Here is a 12,471-nt window from a genome sequence, read left to right as displayed (position 1 = left end):
CACTATTTTGAATTGGCATATGTTTCTGGTTGTTTACAATAGGTCAAACAAGACTTAAAGTTCAAAGAAAGTTTTAAATCCATCCAAGTTGATTTTTTTTTGTTTCCTAGAATGATGATGGATAAATGGAATCTAGAATATGGTTCTTTGATCTCCTAGTTTTTCAGTCATATAAAGTTTTATATATGTACTTTCTGTATCAAAATTCTTGATATGGTTTAGAGATTTTGAATGTTACCAAGCTTTTCTATATCATAAAGCTTGACCTAAGGTTGGTATAATATTATTATAATTCATATATTTATTTTTAGAGTATTCATAACATAGATGAAGATTTTCCTGATTTAGAAAGATACAAATGTAAAAATTGATAACGAGGCAATTGACTTCTTTATTTATGCTATATCATATCTCTTTTTACTGTTCGGTTTATCCCTTTTGAAAGAAGTAGTTTTTATTTTATTCTTATTGTGTATAATCATATATTTATTTTAATAAATGATAATTACTAATAATGAAACATTCATATATTATAAAATTTGTATACATAAAAAATTAGATACATTGCCTCATAGAAAGTGGTCTTATTGAAAATGTGGACTCAATCAAGTGGTAAAACTAGTGTCAAAGCTAGAAAAAAGCATGGTTAATAAAATCTTACATGATCATTAAATGCTTTTTTAGTTAAAAATATGTTTTCATATGTAAAACTGGTAATTTAAAAAAAAAATTGAAACCTAAATAAAACAAGTTGAACAAGTTTAATTTTGTATTGCCAAGTTGATTTTCAAAATTGTATTATACTATTAGTGATTTAGTGTTTAAGTATTTATAAGAGGTTTTAATCATTTTATTATATTTGTAGGATATAAAACCATTATAAAATATTAATACATGTTAATATACGTCAGTGTTACTGATTTTTATGTCAGTGATTATTATTATTATTATTATTATTTAATGAGAATACACAAAATTTGTCAAAAAAATATTTTATGTTTGGATCTAAACAATATACTATTTTCTCATATTATATATATAATGTTTTAATAATTTTCCTTGAAATAAAATGTTGTAATAAATTATATTTGTCATATAAAAATAATACAAATATATTAACAATTACTATGAAACCTATCCAACAAGTCATGAAAACAATAATTGAAAGCAAAAAATAATTCCAATGGACAAAAATATGTTATGACAATAAATACATGAAGAAATGTTTTTGAAAGTCTTTAAATTTGTGAAAACATTATGATTTTGTTCCTACCATGATTTTAGGTTTGTTAATGTCTAAATTTTATCAATTTTTCCCCTTAAGTTTACAAATTTACTAAAAAGATTCTTAAGATTCAAAATCTTTTATGCTTTTACCCGAATAATGTTCTCCAAATTTAACATGAAAGTCTTTAACTTTTATAAAGTTTATCGGTTTCGTCGCTTAAAACTTACTATTAGGGTTTAGGGTTTAGAGGCATCAAGAACAAAAAGTCAAAAACTAATAGTTCTTCGAAACAATCTGAAAGCGAATCAAAATTAGAAGCCACGCCACCTATTTAAGAATGGTTAATTTAAATCAGTTTCGATTAATTTTTCGGTCATTATACTCACTTACTAATTGTATTTAGTTGTTCATGTTAATAAGAAAAATGATCCCAATTAGAAGGTTTGTAACATGTATACAAAGAAAATTAATTGTCGAATAGAAATTATCTGTTGATCTATCAAATAAATTATTCGTTAACCGTTGAAAAGAAAGTGATCACTGAATGTCGAATTTTTAACCCGAAAAAGTACTACTCGCCGAAACAAACTGTCATGCGCCGCCACAACGCGCGGGTATCCTACTAGTATATATATATATATATATATATATATAGAGAGAGAGAGAGAGAGAGAGAGAGAGTGGGGTGGGGGTTGGGCAGGACCAATTTTTGTTATTTCTAAATTAAACGTGTTTATATATATATATATATATATATATATATATATATATATATATATATATCATTTTAATTGTTTTAGTGATCAAAACCACACAATATTTTTGATTTTGGATAAGTGATGCAAAAATAAAAAGATTTTGGATTCCATCCATATTGTTTGCAAACCAAAAGGAACAAATTTGCATTTTACTCTTTTTTTCAATTTTAAACTATATAGTCCTAATGATTTTATGAAAAGACACAATTACAGAAACGGAGCCTAACGGTAAAATTTTTGTTGTAAAAAAATAATAAACAAACTGTTAAAGATAATGAAATATGTACCAAAGCCATACAACTTATTCAATATTGGATCATTGATGCACCATCAAACTTTTTGTTTTGTTTTTTTTTTTTAAACAAAACAATATATTTTTAACAACCATATGGACCTTTTTTTTTCAATTTTATCATTTTTAATTAATTATTATTATAATTTCTTTTTAATCGATCAATGCTATTTATTGAAGTATTATATATTAATAAATATTATTTTTAATATACAATATTTATATATTAATAATCATTATTTAAAAATTATAAAAATAGTCTTTGTGGTTGTTAAAAATATATGTTTTTTTTTTTTTAATATTTTTGATAGTGCACTAGTGGTCTAAATTTGGATACGATGTGTAGCTTGGGACCATATATATTTACTTTAACAACTTACCGTTATTTTTTTTAAATAACAATTTTACCTTATGGGTCATTTTTGTAATTATCTATTTTTACCAAACTACAAGGACCATTTCTACATCTCTTCTATTTTCCTATTAAACGTTCTTGAGTTATTTACGAAATAGTTTCAAGCCATTTCATCTTCACTTGATTTCTACAAATGGTGTTCCACAAGAATCCACCTTTGTATCTTTGGTGTCTATTTATGGATTTAAAATACATCCTTTCTTGTGGATCTTAGCAAAGATTTCATCGCGTTATGATTATAGTGAGCCATATTTGTTCATTTCTAGATCCTCAGTCAAAAACTCTAGCAATAAACTGTCATTGCCTTTCAGACAAACGTTATGTTTTCAAATGGTGATGCCATCGAATCTATCTCTAACCCTAATCAAAATGTCTCCACAATCGAGATCCAAAGACGAAGTGAGATTTGATGGCAAGATATTGATTTATGTAGTGTATGTGTTTGTTTGTTTGTTTGAAGACAAGAAATCAATTTCTTTCCCTTGATTTCTAGCATTTTTATATTGGTTATGATATGAACACAAGATTAACTATGAAAAATCTAAGGTTTTTATGTTATCTATTAAATCTTAGTGAATATAGAAAAATAATTTGATGTTTTTCAGTGTTTTTGTTGAATCTAGTTCAAATCTTCATCTTCATTTGGTTCCCAGATCTTCATCTCGTTCGTCCTAATCTGTATGAAGTAGGGAGAGAGAAAGAGAGAGAGAAAAAGAGAGAGACAGACACACACACACACACACACAGAGAGAGAGAGAGAGAGAGATAATGTATGTGTGTGTAAATATATATTGTTCAAATCTTCATGAGATGGGGGTGGTGATATTCCACTTTTCTAAAAATCCCCCCCCCCCACACACACACACACACACATATATATATATATATATATATATATATATATATATATATATATATATATATATATATATATATACGCTTAAGTTATTGTATTCTAATTAGTTATTGTATGAATGTAGGACTGATTATTGTGACAACCCGTAAATTTTTCTATCGCTGTAACCTATTCCGTCGGCAAAACCCGTCTATCTTTCAATTTTCCGTTAACAATTTGGATTAGGTCATTTAAATTGAGACTTTTATTTTGACCTTGTGAGAGTCCAAACCCATTAGAAATGCGTGAAAATAATCTCATTATTTATTTGGAAAAGTTTTAATTATAACTACGTCGGGTTACAACAACTAAAACGTGTATGACCAAAAGTCCCGTTTAACATCAGTATCGGGTAGATTTCCATCGGGCCACAAACTCAAGCCTTATATAAGGGATTGAGTGACCACATTTTGAAACTTTTTCACTCTCTTAAAACACTTTCTCTCTCTAAAACTCGACTTTGGTCCAAAATCATCCATTTTAAGCTCCAATTTGGTAAGAAATTCATCCTAGCTCATAGTATAACATGTTTGGCTTTCAAATTCGTGTTCAAATCATGAAATAGGACCAAGAACTTGTGTTTACGGTCTAGGAACCCCCCCCCCCAAACCGTGAACACCTATAAATGGGGTTTTGGAGCCCCAAAACCCTTCCAAATCACTTCTAGTGCTTAGTTAAGACCTTTGGACTTGCAGGAATGGACTTAGAGCACAAAAATCTTACCATTTAGGGGGTAAACTTGAGTTTACAGCCCAAGAACATGCTTGGACCGTAAACCCTCATTCATAGACCATAAACACCTTTTAAGGTATTAGATTACCCCTAAACACCTCCAACAAGCTTCCATGAGAGTATAGAACCTTATAATCCTTCAAGAGATGCACCAAAACATACACAAATGGGTCAAACTTGAGTTTACATCCCAAGAACATTCTTGGACCGTAAACAACTCTTCTTAGACCTTAAACTCCTCCAATGGGTGTTAAAGAGCCCTTAACACCTTGTATGGCTTAAAAATGGGTCTAGAACTTAGCATGCTTAACCTTCAACCACCAAATCACATGAATCATGGACAAACATGAGTTTACTACCATAAACCCATGTGTTTAAGGTAGTAAACTCACCAAGACCACCTTCATAGATCGTAAACTCCTTTTCCAAGGTCAATTCAAGTCCCAATCACTTCCTAAGCCATGGAACCAACCCTAGAACCTTCCTTTGTGCATTGTAATTAACCTAGGGCCACCAAAACACATTAATTCATGGCACATAAGAGTTTACGGCCATAAACTCATATTTTACTACTGTAAACTCCTCAAATGGTCCTTAGGATGTTCAAACCTCATTCAATTGCCTTGAAACCAAGCCTAGCATCACCCCTTACGAGTTATAAGACCATTAGGCAACCAAAAACACCCCCACCATGAGTTTACGGCCGTAAACTCATGGGGAGGTGGTTATTGGGCCGAAAAATCCATTGGTGGTTTATTTTTGAAGAGTAAACTCCATATCCAAGCCATACATGTCCATATATGCTACCCGGGTCACTCCAAACACTTAAATTGAAGTGTTTTTGCATCTAGAAGTGTTTATTCTTATTTAATTATTAGATCAAAGTCTAGTTAGATACAATTATATATCTCTTCATATTACATAGGAACCTCGCGCATTCTCAAGCCTCAAACTGACACATAGCGTCCCAACCGGCACACTTCTCGACTGGTGAGTTCATACCCCTACGCCTTTTTCCGTGTTTTTCAATGTTTTCAGGGGGGGGGGGGGGGAATACAAGCAAACTATAAATGTTTTCGAAACCTAAAACTAATGTAATTCTATAGATATCTGACAAATTTTTAGATATCATTACCCCTTTTGTATCATGTGGAGCATAAGGGATGTTCTACTGAATATAACTAAGTAGATTTCAATTACAGTAAAGGAAACAATCAAACCAATTAAATTATTATGGGAATAATTTGGGATCTTTAGTTCTTGTTTTACGGACACATATTTTATGCAAAGTTAATAAATAAACTATGTCTAATTCAGTTTATCTCTGTTTAATTTAAAGTATCATGCCAGATAATTTCGTTGTATTAAATTGTGTTTATTGTATTATGCTTTAAAACGATTATTATGTTTGATAACGAACGAGTACACCATGAATAATTTAATACTAGCTTGTGAGATTATCTTCATTAAACCCTTCAGGTCATCAGTAAATCATCCCCGGAAGTGTAACCAGAGTCTCCTGGAGAGAGAGCATGGAATTTGTGAATAGATCTATTCTGGACTGACAATCCCACACCTAAACTGCTAGCTACAGTTAGGCGGGCACGCATGGAGTGACAAATTCTAGATATCGTCTGACGCCTGAAGAACGTCAAGGAGGTCTAATTGTCATATTAGCATGGTTATCCGACTCACAATACGTATTAATATAAAAATATAAGCTTATTCACAGAATCTATATCTTCTCTAATCTATAGTTTTACTGGATGGTATTCCTAGTGGTTTAGAATCTATATCTTCTCTAATCTATAGTTTTACTGGATGGTATTCCTAGTGGTTTTGAATCTATATCTTCTTTAATCTATAGTTTTACTGGATGGTATTCCCAGTGGTTTTGAATCTGTATCTTCTCTAATCTATAGTTTTACTAGATGGTATTCCTAGTGGTTTTAAATCTATATCTTCTATTAATCTATAGTTTTACTGGATGGTATTCCCAGTGGTCTTTAAATCTATAGTTTTATATATGTTAAAACTACCTACTGTTGTACTGGATGGTATTCCCAGTGGATTTTCAATATATAGTCTTACGTATTAAACTATCTACTATTGTATCCAACAGAAATTTAGAACTTTAACTAAACTATCTTTATTAGAAAATATGGGATTTTCTTGGATAACAACTATTCAGAAAACCAAAGGAATCATGATCTTTTTACATAAACAAACAACTTATGAACTCACCAGCTTTATGCTGATTTTTAAACTGCTTGTATTCTCAGGTTCTCCTTTTGCAGAAGACGGAGCAGATGGAAGTCACGTCTAACTTTTGTTTAATCTAATGTATCTATAACATGTATTACTTTGCTTTTCCACTTTCAAACAAATGTAATGAATCTAGGTAATGTAATGTTTCGTGTTTACTATGCTTACTATGTACATTGGTTGTGATACTTTACATGACGTACTCCGTCCCGAAACGTTTCCGCCATCGGTTTCGGGGTGTGACAATTATAGGCCAGTCATTTTACTTATTTTAAGAAAATGATTAGTATATATTTTTAAATTAAAGATAATTAAAAAAATATCATCTAATTTCATTCTGAATGTATTTTAGTCAATTAACATAAATTTTAAAAGGGAAAATTACAGATTTTAAAGAATAATTAATTCTCTAAACTTTAAAAATATTATTTTTTGGATAATAAATATATTAATTCTGACATTCTAAAAGAATATGTTTATGCGTATCTTGAAAAAAACATTAAATTCTAACAAAATACTATAAACATATGTTATCAAGATAATGAATACAAATTTTATATGAAAAGAATTTTAATATCTTAAAAAGCATTAATTACATTCATTTTTAAGAAGTACAACTATGAACGTACAAACATTCATTCTGAAAGAATATACTTAATAACGGTTAACAATTATATTTATTCTTTAAGAATAAAACTGAGAATTGTTAAAAATCAAATAAAAACATTGAAATTTAAGTACAACACTAATACGTTCTAATAGAATATTGTTGCTGATCATGGTGACGAAAATTACTAATACATTCTGAACGAATATTGTTGTCTTACTTTGCATTCTTCACCAGGCTTCAAACCGAGTTTGTATTCTTCACCAAGCTTCTTTTTTTTACTTGCTGTTATTTCTTTCAGAATTTATAGCTTCATAAGAATTTATAACCTTCTTAACCATTTCCTCAACAATGTATGTACACAAATAATAATAATAATAATAATAATAATAATAATAATAATAATAATAATATATATATATATATATATATATATATATATATATATATATATATATATATATATATATATATATATATATAATTTGCTTAAGTATGAGAATTTCTAGTTGGAAGCATAAGAATTTTGTTAAAACATTTAATATGCAAACCAAAATAAAACAATGTAACGTTCAATTTTAATAATCATTGTTCCAAAATACAATGAAAATAAAAAATTACCATCTTCAGCTACAGTAACCCAATAAATGAAACATGCTGCTACATGACTAGATAGTAAAAATAGGTTAATTTTTTTTTTACATATGTGATGATCACTAAGTTACCAAATTACCACTTGCATACTACTAGACGAAATTGTAGACATAAAGAAACATACTAAACATATAGGGTTCAAGAAACCCCAAATCCAAACCTAACCTGGAAACCGTTTTAAAATCAAAGAAGATGAAACAAAAAAAAAAAGAACAATCAGATTAAGTCCAGTTTTTTGTCCTCACTCAAAACAAGTGGAAAACAACATCAAAATTCAAGAAAACTTGTTCGGGGATTTCAACAGATGAAATGCAGATACTTTGAAACCCTAGAAATGGAATCTCAAATTCGGGGATTTCTATTTACAGGAGATTTGAGAGGAGCTTTAAAATTCTTAGAGGCGCCACTAGGCGGAAGCGTCAGTGAAGGCCTACCTAACAAAGAAGACGTATGCAAAACCACCCTTGTGGAGTTGGCGGATGTTCTTGAAGCGGTTTACATTGATCCAAAACATCAACGCCTCTGTTAACGACATCGTATAGGGCATTTAATCCTAAAAAAGAACACCCCATTTCCTAGCTTAGTTATTGGTAAATTGTGATGCTTTCTCGTAAAGAGAAAAATCTTCTCCCTCTTTCTATACTCTCAAAAAAGATTGTCGGAAGGGATAAATCTTCAAGATTATGGAGTTCACGAGTTTTGTGTAAGAAAAGATCATTGGAGATCTGGAGTTGATAGTAAATTGATTAGAATTCAAAAAATCATGCCGATGAAGAGGATGGTGTAGGAGATCAGTGGGTAGAAGAAAGGAAGAAGAATCATGAAATCGAGTTTTCATTCTAAATCCCTAACCCGAGTGATGACATACATTGATGGCGATGAGGGTTCGGTGGTTTTGAAAGGTTGAGAAACTAAATCCATAATTTAAAGTATATTAAATCTTTTAAATGCTTACTACAAGTAAGTGTGGTCAAGATTACTATTATACTCTAATCAGATTTTTGAAATGATTGGTCTACCATTATCCCTACATCCATATAGTAATTAATTAGAAAAAATAAATTTATCTCTCTCTCTCTCTCTCTCTCTCTCTCTCTCTATATATATATATATATATATATATATATATATATATATATATATATATATATATATATATATATAAACACAGACACACAAACACAAACATACACATAAACAGAGAGAGGTACAGGGTATTTTATTTTTACTTTTATTTTAATTGTTTTTTAATTGTGTTAACAAAAGAAAAATAAAACAAAATGAAACAAGAATTCAAAAAAGAAAAATGGAAAATAAAATAATACGGGGCAAATCTATCATCATAAAAAGTTTCAATAATTTTCGACAAAACTCACTATAAAATGAAACTTTTGTACCGATGGTGTGAATCTAAATATTTTTTCGAATAAACTGACAATTTTGAGCTAAACCCATGATCATTTTTGTAGTTTTGTCTTTTATTTTTATTGAATTATTATACATTAGTTTTTTTAATTATTTTTTTAGTTTCTTTTTAATTGACTAATTTTATTTATTTGATTTTTAAATATTAATACATATTTTTTTAATGTAATATTTCTATATTAATAAATATTATTTTATTGGTTTATTAACTTTTTTATAGTATTTTTGTAATTTTTCATTAGGTTAAGTTTTTATTAAACTATTTTATATTAATAATTATTATTTTTAATATATAATATTTATATATTTGATAAATATTACTTTATTTTATTATTAAATTCTTTAGGTTAATTTTTTTAATTTATTTTATTGGATTAATTGTTTTTGTTAAATCTCACCCTAACCCACCTCTCTAAATTTATTTTAAATATTTAAAAGATAATATATTTTGTACAGCACTAGCACTATCACCGTCAACCAGTCTGATAATGGTAGGGTGGGTGAGACCTTTTATTATTTTTTTAAAATTTTTTCTATTTAACCATTTTAGTCATTTTCACCAAAATAAATTTGTACAATGTGAGGGTTTTTATAGGGAAAAACTAAAAAAGTTGAGGATTTATTTGGATATATTTAGAAGGTTGATGTGTTTTTCACGAAAGAAAAATACAACGTTGAAGGTTGTTTTTGGAAAAAATGAAAAAATATGAGTTGTTTTTTCATGAAAAAAAAAAAAACAAATATGATGTTTAATCATAAAAAAACCCAAAAACAAGGATTTTTATAAGATTAATCGTATATTAAAATTAATAATTATAAATATATATAATCTAATAAAGAAATTAAAGAATTAATTACAAGAAGTTAATAATCAGTAAACTAATAATATATAAATATTATATATTAATAATAATAGTAATTAATATATAACAATCTAATAAAAAGAATAAATCTAATAAAAGAAAATTAAGGAAAAAAAAAACTAATTAAAAAAATAAATGTATAATAATTCAATAAAATTAAAGAAAAAAGATATTTAAAAATAGTCCTTAGTAGTTTAGGAAAAAGACACAATTTTATAAACTGTTCTAAGGGTAAAATTTTTGTTTTTAGAAAGTTAACAGCCAAACCGTTAAAATTAACGTGATAGGCACAAAAACCGCACAAAACATCCAAAATAGAACAATAATGTACCACCAAATGTTTTTGGACAAAAACCTCATTTTCAACAACAAGAGGGAACATTTTTGCTATTGTCATAAAACTACTTATTTTGATGTTTTTCAAATATTTAATATTTCGGTTTAAGCTTCATATTTATTATCATATTTAGGTCTTTGCTCACACAATGTTTTTATTATTATTATTATTATAATTATTTTAAAAGACTAGTTAGTGGTTAGAAGTTAATATCATAAATTTAATAAATTTCACCATAATGTTTCAATCTTAGAAGCAAAATCTCTACCAAATATATTCTCATATTGGCTCACAATGGGAATTTAGCACTTGAAATACAAACATTTCATACAAAATAAAGTTCAAAACTGTAACACCAAAAATATGTTGCTTTTATTATCAAGTTATGTACAGTTGGGTTCATTATGTTTTGAAGACATACAAATCTTTTTTTAGAGGTATCTAGATAAAAAGCATCAATCTAAATGCTTTATTTATTTTTAATTTCACATAAAGCTGAATGCTCAATGTTATTGTCAAAGAAAGAAAAAACATGTACCATGTTTTATGTTAATATAATGATGAAAAGTTGATTAATTTATTGTCGTGTTATATATACCATTTGTTGTCTTTTTGTTTCTTGTCCATATTCCCACACACCTAACATTTTTTCACAAATACAAGAAACCTTACACATGCTTCGTCACATTCCTTGCGTTTTGCTTATCGATACGTCCTTCTCAAGCTATCCATATATCCAAACGTCATGTCTTTTTCTATATTCACTACGACTTGCATATGATATTGAAAGTTTGAAACCATTACATCTTTTAATGAACGAGATAACTATGTATAAAGAAATTATCATAACGGGTGATAAATAACCACCTCGATATCACTTTTAAGTTTTATTAGAACAAACGTAAGAGCTCGAGTACACCGGGATTCTCTTTTCATTCAAGATTGTAGGTATATATAAAAAAAAATATTAAAAAAATATAAAAAATGATGAAATTAAAAAGGGGGGGTGTTAATTGAAGAGGTTGCTATGATGGTTGATGAAATGATCCCTAGAGGTTCATTTGTTCATACCAGTTGCATCTTTTGCTGCTTCTGCAGCTCCTTGTGCACTTTCCTTCACCTGCTGTCCAGCCTGCAAAAGTTCGACCTTTTTAGTCAATTAAATTGGTTTTCCAACGTCAAAATAGATGACGACTGTTGTGATTATAAAACAAAGATTGATATATGTTGATACATTAACTAAACTAAACAATATTCATTGTATATTTTATGTTATAACTTTGAATTGATATGAATTTTAAATTTTGAATTCGAAAACTATGATTAATTATTGACATTTCGAAATCAAAGGTGGTAAAACTGGAAATTTGCGACCTGCTGAACGGAGTCCTGAGCAGACTGGGCAGCTTGGCCAGCCTTGTCCATCAGCTGATTGCCCTTCTCCTGAGAACCACAAAACAAAGTTTGAATGTTACATACATACATACATACATACATACATACATACATACATACATACGTATATGTATAGGTACGTACATACACACATAAATACATGTACGTGTGCATGCATGCGTACTACGTAAATGATATCTATATGAGAGCAGAGATATTGCTCACTTCGACTTGGCCCTTGGCTTGGCCAGCTTTCATTTCTGCGCTCTGAGCGTTGTTCATGGTTCTTGTTTTGAGATTGGTGAGATTGAAATGTGTTGATAACAAACGGATTGTTTTTATGAAAAGCTACAAAGGGGAGATGGGATTTATATATGGCACGCAAACGCTCGTTTTCCATTAATATCTCCATAATATTTGGGCGTTTGAATAGGAAGAAGTTGTGTTTGAGAAGGAGAAACTTACACTTGGTATCATTTCATGTGGTTTCTATTTTATTATCGGTTTACAATGAGTGTTTGAATTGAATGGTGTGTGACTTCTTCCCCTTTTTTGTGACATGTAACTTGGATTATGTTGCCTATTTCTCACATAATGAAAGAATT

The 12,471-nt window shown here is 28.8% G+C and overlaps 1 protein-coding gene across 1 annotated transcript; it reads right to left on the bottom strand.

Moving 5' to 3' along the window:
- Positions 1-11,303: 11,303 nt before the first annotated feature.
- Positions 11,304-12,220, bottom strand: LOC145033885 (Late embryogenesis abundant protein (LEA) family protein). The gene is made up of 3 exons (XM_078982377.1): positions 12,092-12,220; positions 11,846-11,914; positions 11,304-11,603 (listed from the first exon to the last, which is right to left on the bottom strand). Exons 1-3 carry the CDS (start codon positions 12,146-12,148, stop codon positions 11,529-11,531), a joined length of 201 nt encoding a protein of 66 aa, XP_078838503.1. The 5' UTR covers positions 12,149-12,220; the 3' UTR covers positions 11,304-11,528.
- Between the last annotated feature and the right edge of the window lie 251 nt (positions 12,221-12,471).

Source organism: Lactuca saligna, chromosome 3 (genome assembly GCF_052625555.1).
Source record: "Lactuca saligna cultivar CGN05327 chromosome 3, ASM5262555v1, whole genome shotgun sequence".
NCBI classification, from domain to species: domain Eukaryota; kingdom Viridiplantae; phylum Streptophyta; class Magnoliopsida; order Asterales; family Asteraceae; genus Lactuca; species Lactuca saligna.
The sequence above is the reverse complement of the archived record's forward strand: the minus strand, read 5'-3'. Positions and strand labels throughout refer to the sequence as shown.

Excerpts from the sequence above, each read along its gene's own strand:
- LOC145033885 (XM_078982377.1), bottom strand. The coding sequence starts at position 12,148 with ATGAACAACGCTCAGAGCGCAGAAATGAAAGCTGGCCAAGCCAAGGGC. Across the intron at positions 11,915-12,091 it reads AAGCCAAGGGCCAAGTCGAA|GAGAAGGGCAATCAGCTGAT; the intron begins GTGAGCAATATC and ends TGTGGTTCTCAG. Across the intron at positions 11,604-11,845 it reads CTCAGGACTCCGTTCAGCAG|GCTGGACAGCAGGTGAAGGA; the intron begins GTCGCAAATTTC and ends GAACTTTTGCAG.